The sequence below is a fragment of the Ranitomeya variabilis genome, chromosome 5 (genome assembly GCF_051348905.1).
Source record: "Ranitomeya variabilis isolate aRanVar5 chromosome 5, aRanVar5.hap1, whole genome shotgun sequence".
In the NCBI taxonomy this organism is placed as follows: Eukaryota; Metazoa; Chordata; class Amphibia; order Anura; family Dendrobatidae; genus Ranitomeya; species Ranitomeya variabilis.
Window position 1 is genome coordinate 656,183,263 of NC_135236.1, and position 15,188 is coordinate 656,198,450.

Below are 15,188 nucleotides of genomic sequence, written 5' to 3' on the forward strand. Positions count from 1 at the left end.
CAAAGTCAAGTCAGAGTCAAAGCCGAGTCAAACACAGAAATCGAAAAGCAAATCAGGAAACACTAAGACAAGACGGGCAGGGAAGGAGGAATAGACATGGGCAAGGTCAGAAAGAGCAACAGGACAAATCAGGGTACCACCAGAGTCAGGAACTCATGTCGAAGGCAGAAAATATAACTGACACCGCCTGCCGGATGCATCAGAGCTAAATAGCAAGCCTGAACCCTGAATGAGGCAGAGCAAAGTTAACCCTTGACTTGATCAGCCTGGGAAAAGGGCAGACAGGACTCAAAACCCGGACCGGATCATGACATTATACACATGGCCATGTCCAGTTCTGAAGCTCAGCCCATTCAAATTCACAAGTCACGGTACCAGTACACACCAACCTTTAAAGCCATTCACACCCTACATCTTTGGTTAATACACAGAAGATATCTTGCACAAAGAGGAACAATTTCACCATGAACCCATCAAGATATCTGACTGAAGCTGCACGGCCCCCCCCCCCCCGTTTGTTTTTTCTTTTTGCCAAGTTTTACACAATGAAAACTGCTCACACAGAAAGGCTGTGTCCAAAGCACAAGTCATCATCCTCCTCATTATCTATGCAGAGCCTTAAATTAAGAAAGAACAGTTAATTAAAAAAAAAAAAAAAAAATTGCAATACAAAGAAAGGCTGAAGAAGTTCAGATGGGAATTATAAAACATTTTGCAACTCAGGCTTTAAAAAAAAAAAGCTGAGCTGCAAGGAAAATAAACTGAGATCATTGCATCAGCGGCTTCCTGAGAACAATATTGTAGGATTAAACTCTTACATCAACATTAGTCCTTTAGGATGGCTTCCTTCAGATGGCACAATCGGCAAAATGCAAAGATGTTCTTGTGGTGCTTGAGATTGGACACTGATGTCCTCTACGTCAGAGAAGGAAGAGTTTGGCTCTCTGCCCTTCAGCTGGATTTGCATCCTAATAATGTTGGCCACCAGTGGACCTCCTGGTCTCAGGGCCCAGTTGCGCACCCTGTGACCAATAAGGCCTTGACCATAGAATATAATGGGTAGGTATTTATTCTATGAAAAACATAAATTTAAGAAGTCCATGAAAAACGGAAGTCCAAAAGAGGCCATCATTTTTGCCATGCATTGGGTTGACTGACTCGGAGTGTGATCTGGTGGTCCACCAAGTTGCACTATGGTGATGGTGACAACCTTAAGAACAATCTTCCTGGATTCGATTCCACCATTTTCAAGGAGTTTATATGTTCTCCGCAAGGTTTTATGGGTTTCCTCCAGGCACCTCAGATTCTCCCCCCAAACCTATCCTGATGAGGGGGTATGTTATACATTATGTTGGGTTATACATAGGGTGATAGGATTGTAAGCTCCACTTGAGAATGGGGAGAATGATTAATATCTCTGGAGAATAAGCTGGTCCTACATAAGCAAGAGAAAGAAATCCTAATGGAAGCAGGTTTGGCCCTCAACATCTTCACCTCCATGAGTGTCAGCTGGGTCTAAGGACAAAAAATATGGCCATAGAGCTCTGGACTAGAGGGTAACACCTTCCTGATGGACTTATGCAGTGTATTTAGGATATTCCATCAGTGGACATTTGATCGGCATCTATTTGTTGGGACCATCGCAGTTCTTCCTCCTTACCAGTGCTCCATTCAGAGTTTTCCCGATAGTCCCCTGGTCATGATTAAGGAAGGACCAAAGGATCTCAGATCTAGTGATCAGCACATATCTACCCACATGTACAAGGCCAATGTCAAGATTCATTTAAGTCTCGCTCCCAGTAATCTTCAACAATGACCCCAAAACGGTTATACTAAACCTCGCACCTTCTGCAGTCCTGTTCCCGGAATTGTCCAAAGAAGATTGGGATGTTTCATCAATGTGGGTTCTTGTCGGAGGGTCCCAGTGTTTAAGCCTTAATAGTCGATCCAGTGTATAGGTGATAAATGTGATTCCCGGTATGGGCAAGACCTAATTTAATGTAATATTTCACATCATGAAAGGGACACCATTAAAATGGTCACTCTCCTGGGATTTCCGAGGACAGAATGGGGTTGGAAAGATGTCAACCCGGCCTAACAGTGCGTGTTTCAGGATGGACCATGGGTTGAGCAGGTTCACACGCTGCGTTTTTATTTTTTGTTGCTAAAACCATATTGACAGTCTAGAAGAAGCGCTTCTCAACTCCAGTCATCAACATCCCCCGATGGGTCAAGATTTTTGGTTATCCTATGGTGAGAACCCGTGGCAATTTCTGATGCCTTGCTAATATAATTCCATCACCGGTGCAATACTAAGGAAATTCTGAAAACAGAATCATAGAATGTTAGAGTTGGAAGGGACCTCCAGGGTCATCGTGTCCAACCCCCTGCTCAATGCAGGAGTCACTAAACCATCTCAGACAGATGTCTGTCCAGCCTCTGTTTGAGATGGTGACTTCTCCTTCCATGGAAGTCTTCAGACAGATGTCTATCCTGCCTCTGTTTGAGATGGTGAGTTCTCCTCCAACAGAAGTATTCAGACAGATGTCTGCCCAGCTTCTGTTTGAAGACTTCCATTGAAGGAGAACTCACTACCTCTTGCGGGAGCCTGTTCCACTCATTGATCACCCTAACTGTCAAAACTTTTTTCCTAATACCTAATCTGTATCTTCTCCCCTTCAATTTAGAAACAATGGTCTACAGATCCATCCCACAAAAGTGACAGGACTTAGAAAAAAAAAGCAATAAAACAGATTTACACGTTTCCCAATCTCATTGGATAGGAACGAAGAGGTTTTGCAATAAAACTAGAACACGCACAGTAGTCAGGAGTCCATAAATCTATTTCAACTCATGCAGATACCGACGGCATCTAAAGTTTACACCACAAAATTATCCAACTGAAAATTTATTATACAAGTTCTGAAATAGAATAAAAAGACGCATCGATATCCAGAAACATATTCAGGGAGGAGATATGGCTGATCATAAAGTTCTGAATATTCAAAGGGGATGTACGGGAATAAAAACAGCGCCACCCCTGGTCACAGGTTGTGTGTGGTACTGCAGTTTAGCTCATTCTAATCATTGCAACTGAGCTACAGTACCAGACAACACATGGACACAGGCGTCATTTTATTAAAGAAAGCAGCCAGGTATGAACCATAGAGACACCTATGGGATGTAACAATCCTAAAAGTCAATATCGACCATTTAACAAGCCTTCCACATGACTTGGGATGAGAAGCCAAACCAGACACTCCACTTGCAGACACATGTTTTGGGGTGTTTACCCCTAAGCAGTGCAAAGCAAGAGGTATGATTTCGCTTGATGAGAGGCCTCCGACTGGGGGGTTTAAGGGCAATGTTTCTCCTTTTGAGTAGTACAAAGCTCGAGTCCGTAGACATAGGCTATGCAATGCTACTGTTATATCCACCTCCATTGCCTGCGCCATTCCAGTGATCACGGCACTCACGTTCCGGGCTGTTGCAATCCTTGACTCCAGCTCCTAATTAGCGCTAGCGTCACTGTTCCTGCCTTCGTATGAATTGAACATGAAGAGTAAATTTGGGCTGCAGCCGATCTCTAACTTCTCACGTTCAATTGCTGATGAGTGGCAAACGCCACGAAACACGTGTCTTCAAAATGAGGGCTTGCTTTGGCATTTTATCCTAAGTCATATGCAAGGCTCGATAAAGGGTCGTTATTGACTTTTAGGATTGCTAGTTCAAATCCTCTTAGGTTATTTGCATATTTAATTTCCCCAGGAGCATTGCATGGCCTACAAGTCTCCTTCTGACAGCTTGGTGCTCTCCAAAAAGAGAAACATTTCCTCTTTTTTGATCTTAGATTCTCTTCTAAAATTGAATCAACTCTCCCAAATTGCATATTTGGGCATGCTGGTCTGTGAAAGCTAAATACAGTAACATCTTTATATCTAGTATCTGTTGCTGCATTGTCAATAAATCAACTTTTTAATCTATACGAAAATGAGGCATCAAGGGCTCTGGGGGTGAAGGAACACTTCCCAAGGCTCTGGTTCTTGAGGTTGTCTCCCCATCCAGCACCAGAATCTTTAGCTTGCCAGCTCACTGTCCGATTTTCTTGCCTGCAACCAGATGTCACAGACAGTGAGCTATCAATCAAGCTAAAAAGAGTCTAGTGCTGGACGGAGAAATAAGCTTAGGAGGAAAAGGCTCAGGGAGTGCTTGTTCCCACCCAGAGCACTTAATATCTCATTTGCATGTGAATAAAAATACTGATTTCTCAGGAACGCAGCAACAAATAGAAGATATAAAAGGTGTCAATGAATGTAGCTTTAAAAGATATGCACTTTGGGGAGGGAGATTACCTTTAATTCGCACTTAATACAGAATATAAATGCCGAAGTATGTACTAATCACATAGATTTCCAAAGAAAACCTGGACTTCCCATATTGGACAATAAAAAAAAAAAATAAACAAAAAAAGAAAAACAAAAAACAAAAACACCTTCACAGGTCTTCTGAAAATTACTTTTATTCTAGGCCAATTCAAAAAATGAAATGTTTGGGCAGTACGTCATCTTTATTCATGAACGCATGACTGCTTCTGTTTTCATTTTCTAGAAAAAAAAAAAAATCTTCCTGTTTGAGACGTCAGCGACATAACATCACAATTTATTCTATATGCAATCAGCGGTGTCCTGCGAAATCTCACCAGAAAGAAAAAAAAAAAATCCATATCAGTCTGACTCATTATTGCATTTGGACTTTTGTTTTGTTTTTGGTGTTTTTTACCCTTTTGCACTTAATTCTTCTTTTAATTTGTTCCTTTTTTTTTAAGTTTCGTTTTATATGTATTCCCCTGGGGCTTTTTTTTATATTCATCACTGTGGGCAGGGTTTGGTGTTTTCAGGTGTTTTTGGCTGATTTATCAGTTGAATCTTTCTAAATTTATATACAATCGTACTCCAGCTGCCCCCGTATGTGTGAACTTTTTTATGCAAATGTTACTACATTTTAATAGCGCATGCAACTTTTAAAAAGTTGCAAAAACAAGTCAAAACACAGAAATAAGGGACTTTTTTTTTTTTTAGTTTTGCACAAAATTCAACAACCATGCGCGGCATTTTGAAAAATTTGGTGCAGAATTCAATTAATCCCACAAGTCTATTAAAAAAAACAAAAAAAAAACAATAATGAATGTAGTATTCAGCAATATAGCCATGGCTTCCCCTTCTGCCATTTGTCCATGTATTCCCCAATAGAGCAGTGCCATTTTGTGTCCTTTATCCACCCATACCCTTCTCCGAAGCCCCTGCTCATCTTCAGATTTGTCGCTAACATACTAAGCAGTATTTTCATCCTCAAGATCCTTTCCCAATATGCAGTAGGTGTAATAATATTATTATAAGTAAATACCTTCAATTAAAAATGTAGTATAGTTCTTCTGATTCGCTATGTCTTTTTCCTCATGTGCAGGTACTGCAGGACCTTACATTTCCATAGTTACGACCACTAGCAACTAGTTACCTGTCACTGTCATAACCATGGATACCTAAGGTCCTGCACTACTTGCACACGAGGAAAGAGACGCAGAGAATCAGAAAAACTATACTACATTTCTGTTTGGAGACATTTGCTAATATTATTATTATTATTACACCTACTACTACATATTGGGATAGGATCTTGGAGATGGGAATATCCCTTTAACGTCAAGCTCGTGGGCCCCAAAACAAAATCTCCAAAATGGTCCCCAAATCACAGGCTTTTAATAACAATGGTCTTCTCATGCAGGCGAAAAGGGAGCTTTCGAGCTCCCCCTAGGCTTTAGGGCCTGAGTGCGACTGGAACCCCTGCTCTCACCAGCTTAATCGCGTTACGATGCCCTAAGAGCGGCTACCGGGAGGAAATTACCTTTATGCCTTTGGGAGGAGCCGCCAGCTTTCAGTCATAGAGGCGTGCCCAGAGTGGCTACAGTCACCGCTCAGTACACAGCAAGCGGGGGTTGTAAGCACACCCTGGCATGTTGAATGACAACTTGCTCTGCATAGTTGTGTTCACTGGGGATCCATCGATGTTCTAGGGTGTGCTTACAGCCACCACTCACTGTGTACTGAGCAGTGACTGCAGCCACTCTGGCCACGCCTCTATGACTGAAAGCCGGCGGCTCGCGGGAAGAATAAAGTTCATTTTCTCCCAGCAGCCACTCTTAAGTCGCAGATTAACTCTATATTGCAAGTAAATAGTGTTTGAGGACATGACAGGTTCCATTTAAGCCCTGCCGCTGCCTTGTATGGGGACACCACACATTTGTTTAAAAGCGCGTAACCAGCCTTGTGGGACTTCTTTTAATGTAAAGCTACAGATTAGATAGTGGTTCACACCGAGAAACGTAGTAAAATTTACATAACTCCAAAGGTCGATTTAACACTGGAAAATACAGATTTATACCAGTCAAATAAACAGCTCAGTTATTCCAGCGCCGCTCCTGCCCCGAATATGACACCAAGCAACCCGACCAAAGGTCGGCTCACTAGAGAAACCCACACAGCTCATAGAATGATTATATTATGCTCCAACTCATAATTATAAATAATGAACTATATTCAACAAATTGCAAATTCTTCCGCCCTTGTAATTCTGGTGCCGGATCATTTTATACCTTAACCCCTTAATGACGCAGACATTTTTCATTTTTTATTACTCATTTTTCCCCTTAAACCACGGCTACTATATATTTTTCCCAGTAGTACAAGGGCTCGTTTCTTTGAGGGACAAGTTGTAGATTTGAATGGCACGCTTCATTTATCATAAACTGTGCTAAAAAAACAGGGGGGAAAAAAAACAAACAAAAAAAAAACCACAGCAATTTTGTAATTGTAAAAAAAATATAAATCATGATAAAATTGCTGTTTTTTTTTTTTGTTTTTTTTTCTACAATGTTTATTTTGCAACAAGGCGGTTATGACAACACCAGACATACTTTTTAGTATTATTATTTTAGAGGCATAAAATAATTTTGAAGTTTGTATAGTATGGACATGTGGTTCCGGTTGCTAATTTCGAATGACCCTTACGTTTTTATTTTTCCGCTGATTGAGCGGTGTGTGGCCTTGTTTTTTTTTTTGTTTTTTTTTTTTTTGGGGGGGGGGGGGGGTTGGCGTGGCAACCTGCAGTTTTTATTGGTACCATTTTGGTATACATAAGACATTTTGATTGGTCATTATTGTAATTGAAGTGAGTTATGCGATGGCCAAAAAAAAGCAATTTTAGGATTTTGCTTTTTTAAATTTATTTGTGGGTCATTTATGAGTTAAATTAAATAATTTTTATATTTTGACAGATTGGACTGAACATGCTTTTTTATACCTTTATTTTTAAAAGGGGAAAAGATGGGCAATTCTAATTTTGGGTCAAACTTTTTTTTTTTTTTTTTTTTTTTATCATTGAAAGCAATGGATAGAACAACTATCAAAACAACTTCAGTATCAGAAGATCTACAAACATGACACAAACTCCAGCTCCTTCATTCGAGATTGGTGGGAATCGCAGATCTTTGGTTTTTTGAAGATGTCATCAATGGAGGTCACTCAATGACACATAGAATACGTAAAAAAAAAAAAAATACAAAATAATAATTGGGCCTTCACTGTAAAGGGTCTATCCCAACTGCATCCTTTAGAGAAAGGACTACCTAATTGGGACAAACTCTCTAAAGGACATCCATCACAATATATTCCATCATGCCAAATAGCGTTCACCAGGATCTTTTCGATCAAGAGGTACCAATTTTTTCAGTTTGACCCATCTCTGGTCTCAAGATTTTATTTCTTGGGATTTTACAAAATTGGCCCCAATTTACGGAATGTTCAAGACTAAAGAAATAACAGTTACTTGGCCCTTGATTCACCCGCCGCATTGTTGATCCTTGCTGATCTTGCAGTGATGATATCCCATCCATCTATCTTCTGACCGCTGCAGTCAATCACTGGCATCAGCAGACATGTGATATACATGAAGGAGGAGATAGGCTTAATTGGTCAGGTCAATGATGATCAAGACATCACTTCTGGTGTCACCGAGAACCACAAGAAATTAAAGCAGTAAATCATCTTTATTACATAAAACACTTCCTACCTTACGGCCAATTTTTTAAAATCTCGGGAAACCTCCTTAAAGTGGACTAGCAGTTTTGGGGTCCAGTGTACGGCAATTACAACCATTAGAAGCATTAACATTTTTCAGATCTTTCCCAGTCCCTAAATTATGATTAGATGGTGACCAAGTTGCAGAATTTTGTGAGGTCAGACAGGCGGCTGAGTCCTTGAAGTGAGACATCCGCCTGGCTACTAGAAGGGTTAAGGCCAGGGTGGAACACACAGCCTTTCCACAAATAAAGCTGCAAAGGATTCGGCATGTTATGGATTTTAATTTACGCATGATCTTCAACTATCGTTGGTAGGCATATAGAGGGGTTAATTAAGGTGCCGTGACCATAGAGGTTGGGGTAGGGGAAAGGGCTCTGTCAAGTCAGGCGACATGGCCCAAGAGGCCGAGGCAGGGGCTCAGTCGGGTCAGGCGCCGTGGTCCTAGAGGCCGGGGTAGGAGGATCAGTCGGGTCAGTCGCCATGGACCTAGAGGTTGGGGTTGGGGCTCAGTCGGGTCAGTCGCTGAGGCCCTAGAAGCCAGGGAAGGGGCTCAGTCGGTTCAGCCTTAGTGGCCCTAGAGGCCAGGGTAGGGGCTCAGTTGGTTCAGGCACCGCGGTCCAAGAGGATAGGATAGGGGCTCAGTCTGTTCAGGCACCATGGCGCTAGAGGTTGCGGTAGGGGAAAGGGCTCAAGTCAGGTGCCATGGCCCAAGAGGCTGGGGTAGGGGCTCAGTCAGGTCAGGCGCCGTGGCCCTAGAGACCAAGGTAGGGGCTCAGTCGGGTCAGGCATGGTGGTCCTAGAGACTGGGGTAGGGGCCGTAGCCCTAGAGACTGAGGTAGGGGCTCAGTCGGGTCAGGTGCTGTGGCCCTAGAGGTTGGGGGAAGCTCAGACAGGTGCCCGGCTCCTATAGGATGTGGGTGCTCAGATAGACGCCTTTAACCCAGAGATGTGGTCTGCAACAATCTCTTGAACAAATCTCAAAACGCCAACTCAACGCCTGGGTCGTAGGAACTTGGGGGAGAAAAAACAAGCACAGACGGATAACCCGGTCCTGGAGATCCAGGAACTGTAAACACAAGTGATAGAATAATGTGGAGATGGTGCCAATTACAGAAGCTGGAACAAGAGTCGCCCCCTTTCCCAACTAATGATTTCTCGGTTACTATTACATCGTTTCTACTCTTTTAAGTAAAGAAATACGAGAATATAAAATATTCACAATAAGATTTAAAAATTAACCCATGTGGGTGCAGAGAGCATACAGTGTTGTGTATACCGCACTATAGGAGGAGATGACAATGCCGCTGCTATGGGAGAACTGAGAGGTTTCAGATGACCTTAGAGGAAATACAAGAGAAATGTGACTCTATAGCTGTGACGTAAAGGTGATTTGTCCTACTTGTCCCTCTCTTTAGAGGCAACCCAATAGTAAATGAATGGGCCTGTTTCAGGCTGATCATGGGTATCCATTTACATTGCGATCAATACAAACATGACACTATATACACCCACACACATATATACAGCGACTGCACCAGCCATTACCAAGTCCACTACTACAACTCTCTAGTGATATTTATAGGTATTTCTGTAATATTTGGCTGGAAGGCTCCCGTATTTCCAGGAGGAGACACTATAATTGTGACCAGGCTTGGACTGGCCCACTGGAGAACAGGAGAATCCTCTGGTGGGCCGCTCTGCAATAGTGGGGCACCACCCTTCACACCAATAATTTTACATATAATATACTACAAAAAAAAAAAAAAAAAGGGATAGGATCTTGGAAATAGGAATACCCCATTAAATACAGTGACATTCCCATACGCTGACTGTGTACAGGGTTGTCCTATTTGTGCCCTTACGTCACCGAGAATCCAGGCAATTAAATATAATTGTTTTATAATCGGCTATAATGAATAATATAATAATCCCGGCATAGCAATGGAAATACACGGCTGTAATGACACCTGTGATATCACCCTGCTCCTCGCTCACTGTACATTGCTCATCGAACTTATAAAACTGCCAGATAATAAGGGCAGACATCGTCTTATGGGAAATTATCGTGACTGGTGACATTCCTATGTTTTTTTTTACTCCAACGGGAGGAATTTACGATTGAAATAATCAGATGAGATCATTTATTATTAATGCCCTGTTTAAATTATTCATCTTTGCAGCGTGCTGGAAAGTAAGTCACTTTATCTATTTAACGTTAATGGGATATAACAACACAAGCCATCACATCACAGCGTTCAAGTAAAAACGGTGGCCGTGTGTCACATACATGTATATGTAGGCCAAAATAGGCGTTAAATATATGACTGATGGGGGGGTGCCTGTTGATTACAAACATAGGGGTCCCCCACTGTGAATGGAGCAGTAGTGCAACCACCTATGTGGAAGTGGTGGTCACCCATGCTCACACAGAGACCACTGGACTCCCATCCTTGGGATCGGTGGGGGTCTCTGCGGCAAGATCCCCTATGACCACACATACATCATGAATCCTGTGGATAGGTGACTAATGTGGTTTATGGAACAACCCCAAGTTAGTTTAGGATGTAGGTGCCATATAGACACAGCCATGATATGGCTTCGGAATAGGACTCCAATCCAAGACAATGGGCCTCAACTGTACCTCGCTATGTCAACCATTTGTTATAGTGCCAGTAAGTAGCATAAATTCCCAGCAGACCCCCCTAACTGTCACTGGTTATAGTCTTTTTCTATGGGCAAAGGGACCTTTGGGGTCCCTTGATTCTCCAAGGCCCGGGGTGCAATTGCAACCTCTGAACCTCTTATAGTTACGCCCCTGGTACCAATCAAATGTTTGGACACGTTGTTCATGCAATGGTTTTCCTTGTTTTTACAGGAATGTGAACATTGCAGATTCAGACTGATGGCAGCAAAATCATGAAGGAATAATAAAGAAAAACATATGAAACAAACCAGAATGTGTGTTGAATTTTACATTCCTCAAAATACCCCCTTTTATGCTGGTGACATGTTTATACCCATTTGCCATTCTCCAAAGCGGCTTCATCGGACAGTCATCTAAACTGGCCTCCAACGAATAGTCATGCCGAACCAAGAGTCCACTTGTAGAGTGAATGTCCTTCAGAAAGTGTTTGCGACCATCACGTGTGTTTAGCAGTCAGTGTTGGCACACAATCCATTCAGCCCTATTTTTTTAAGCCAAAATATGACCAGAACCAATCATCTAAGTAAAGAGAATCAGCTTACCATCATTTCCTTAAGATATGATGGTCAATCTGGAAAATTTCTAGAACTTCGAAGGCATCCACAACTGCATCAATTAGTATAATAAAATGGACTCTGATAAGGACTGCACAAGAAAGGAACCACAAGAATTACCTCTGCTGCAGAGGATAAGTTCATGAAAGTTACCAGCCTCAGACAGTGCAATCTGTCAGCATCTCAGACAACAGCTTTCATAAATGATGCAAACTTCAAAAGGCAGACATCGTAACATCAATTGTCCAGAGAAGACTACGAGAATCAGGCCTTCATGGTCAAATTGCTGCAAAGATGCCTTTACTGAGGTCTACAATAAGAAGAACAGACTTGTTTGAGTCAAGTAACACAAAAGCACTGGACATTAGATTAGTCTAAATTTGAGATTTTTGGTACCAATCACCACGTTTTTGCGAGATGCTGAAAAAGTGACGACACGTGTGGTGCCACCATGAAGGATGGAGGGGGAGGCGTGATGGTGCTTTGCCGGAGAAACTGTGGGCGATTCATTCCAATTTCAAGGCACACTTACCCAGAATGGCTACCTCAGCCATCTACAAGGAATCAAGGAAAACCATTGCATGAACAGGAGTCTCCAAGAAGCGTAGACTATCTCTGAAGATAAGACAACATACATAAACAGTTGCTATTTGGCTTCATACTTGGGCTATGAGACAATCACTTACCATTGAGAATTAGAGCTATTTCTCTACTAATTTAGACACCAAATTTTTGGGAAATACGTTTTCCTTGAACTAAGGGTTCATCTATGGATGAAAGAACTGTTCGATTTTTGCACAGCCCCATGCCAGTGGTATGTTATGTTAATAAAAGGGGTACAATATCCCATTCCACTAATTAAACATTGATACTTGGGTATCAGGCAGGCTATGGCAATGAAAGATCTCCAAATTAAAGTCTCCTGTTCACCTTACCTCCATCATAAGCCTAGCTAGAATTTAACCACGCTTAGGATAGTGCAAAGGACCCATAGGATTGATGCAACACTGTCAGTCATGTAGACACCTAGTGCCAAAAGGTCCAGCGTTACCTTCTTTTTGGCGTGGAACTAATGGGAGCTTTGCAACTACAGAAGAACATCCTTCAGTGGTTCCACCAACACAAGGTTCACAACAATATAACCATGCCTAGAATGAGGCCAGATAAGAACATCTATTACTAATCTTAGACATAAATGCTCCTCATGAACGCTCTTTCCCAATTCAGAGATGTCTTCTTTTTGGCGTGGAACTATTGTGAGCTTTGCAACTACAGAAGAACATCTTTCAGCCGTTCCACCAACACAAGGTTCACAACAATATAACCTTGCCCAGAATGAGGCCAGATAAGAACGTCTATTACTAGTCTTAGACATAAATGCCCCTCATGCACGCGCTTTCCCAATTCTTCCGCTCTTGTGGTTAGTTTGTCAATTACACATCATTAGTGACTCTATAACTAATTCAGATGAGGCACTGGATTCATTTGATGGTTCTGGCAGAAAACCTGAGGACATATCAGTTCTTAGAGTCACTGATAGGAATACTAGTCCCAGATATCAGGCTTCCAGTGGAATGTAGGTGCCAACTCTAATATTTTCACTTTTTCTATCCTTGCATGTAACAGACTCATTCTTCAAATTTTCCAAATAAATTCAGCTCAGCTGCTCCTTGGGAAAAAAAAAATAGTTATTTGGAAAAAATCCAAATAAAAAGACTATGCTGCTCAATGACATAATATGTACAACATGTAGACGCCCATAGGGGGATACGTGTCCAAATCACAATTCTAAAAGTTTAAAAACTTTCCGGGATGTGATTGTTAGACTGGCAAACTCCAAGTCATGCAAAACTCAAGATTCCTAGACAGTGAGCAATAAACCAACTATAGAGCATCGCGGCGTGCCAACACTAGTAAATGGTCATTGGCAGAACATGTTGGACGCTGATAACAAAATGACAAACCCCTTCAGAACCACAGGGGCATTTTCTATGACGTACCGAATTGTGGGATGCTACATAAAAGGAGTGTTAAAGAATAAGGAATACCCAAAAGGGGTGACAGAGGCAGAAAACCAATTTTAAAGGGATTGTTTGGTGGGTGTCTGACCACTGGGACCGGCATCGATCGGCAGAACGGGCAACTTTGATCCCTATTAGGATGGAGCGACAGAGGCATACACAACCGACCTGTGACATTTTGTAACAGCGATAAAAGTATAAAAGATTCCACATTCTGCCGATCATTACGGATCCCAGCGGCTGGACTCTTGCACTCATTGGACGGCCTATTTAAGGAGCTATAGCTTAGATTGGAGCAAAAAGAGGTGCGCTGCCTTGTCTGGCGTCTACTCAGGTCCTCCATTGCAACCTGACAATGGGAAATCTTCACTCCTACGGGATCCTTGACACCGTTGGTCAAGACGTACGTCGCAGGGCATAGTAGAAGCCAAAGGAGTCCACAATGCCAGACATTGCAAGATGGGCACAGAAGTGAAGACTAGATCAGGGCAGGGAAGAATCTTTTTGTGATGAATATTTCAAGTTATTAGGCTCAGGGGCACTACACTTGACTGTAGTCCCTTTTTTTATGGGTGTTATGAGGCTCCAACCTCTCTGCCCAGATTTCAGGGCATTTCTTTTAAAGTGAAAGTCCCCTTTAAAAAAAAAAAAAAAAAATCCACAAGGGTCTAACATTAGGATGCCCGTCACTTCTCCGCCTCTATGTAATAAACGTGCTCGGTGTACAGTAGTAAATTCACCCCCCAAAAAAGGTGGAGAAAATAAACCCCCCCAAAAAATTGCAGGGATCTAACGCTGCAGCCTGCACTAAAAAAGGTGGCAGGAGACCTGTAAAGAGTCGCAGGCTGAGCAATCAGTACCAGTCACAGATGTCACCCTTGTACCCTCAATCCCACAGCATGACATCATGCGCATCCAGACCTTTTATATATACACCACCTCCCCCCCCCCTATGGCAAAGTACAGCAGAGCAAAAAAAATGCAATATTTCCATACAGTCGCTCAAGTCAGCGCGGGTTAACCCTTTAAGGGATCCGATTGCACAACAATCCCTTCCTATTGCCCAAATAAATTATTTATAGCATCCCCTATTAATATGCGCCTTCTGGCACACAGGGAAGCCTGGAAAAGAAAGAGTTGTTTACTATTTACTATAAGCCAGTGATACATTGCTGCAGAGTTTGCTCCATTGTATACAATGCTAGGAACACAACAAAACAACTGACCTGGATAAATGTTTCAAGATCTGCTTCTTGATAATCCCAGCCATGGTGTAGAGGAGATCCTAAAGGAGCAAGGGTGGGGGGGATCTGTAGGGGCTCCTCATCTATACACTGGGGGTCCCTCCATGGTCAGCCACAAGGACCAGGCTGCAGAAGGAAAAAGGGGGGGAATCAGGGGACACAAGGTCCAGGAGTGGAGAGCAGAGGCAGCACCATCACACAGCCTCCATGTTAGCTGCAGCATTACCTAGAGACAGGCAGCAGGGGGCGGTGCAGTGACTCATGCTGGGGAGTGGCAGAGGGCTGCACAATGGCAGAGGGAGGGATAACCCTTTCATGCCCTGGATGTGCTGCAAAAGGAGGAGGAGGGGTTGTGTTCAATCAAGGGGGCACCAGAGAGAGGGCAGAGAGAGAGGGCAGAGTTAGTAGAACTGGTGCTGCATATATGTATATATATATATTCCATTTATAGGATAACTTCACTTTGCTGTAATAATATCCTGCTTCCTAATCGAATGTGTTTGCAAAGTGTCTACTCGTGACTTGATGGT

General features: G+C 42.5%; 1 protein-coding gene across 1 annotated transcript in view; it reads right to left on the minus strand.

Annotated features, from left to right (window-relative positions):
• Positions 1-14,896, minus strand: part of BLTP3B (bridge-like lipid transfer protein family member 3B) — an 85,747-nt gene extending 70,851 nt beyond the window's left edge. The window contains exon 1 of the mRNA XM_077266460.1: positions 14,641-14,896. Within this exon, the coding sequence (XP_077122575.1) occupies positions 14,641-14,684 (44 nt within the window). The 5' untranslated portion in view covers positions 14,685-14,896. The remainder of the gene's footprint in view (positions 1-14,640) is intronic.
• Positions 14,897-15,188: the final 292 nt, after the last annotated feature.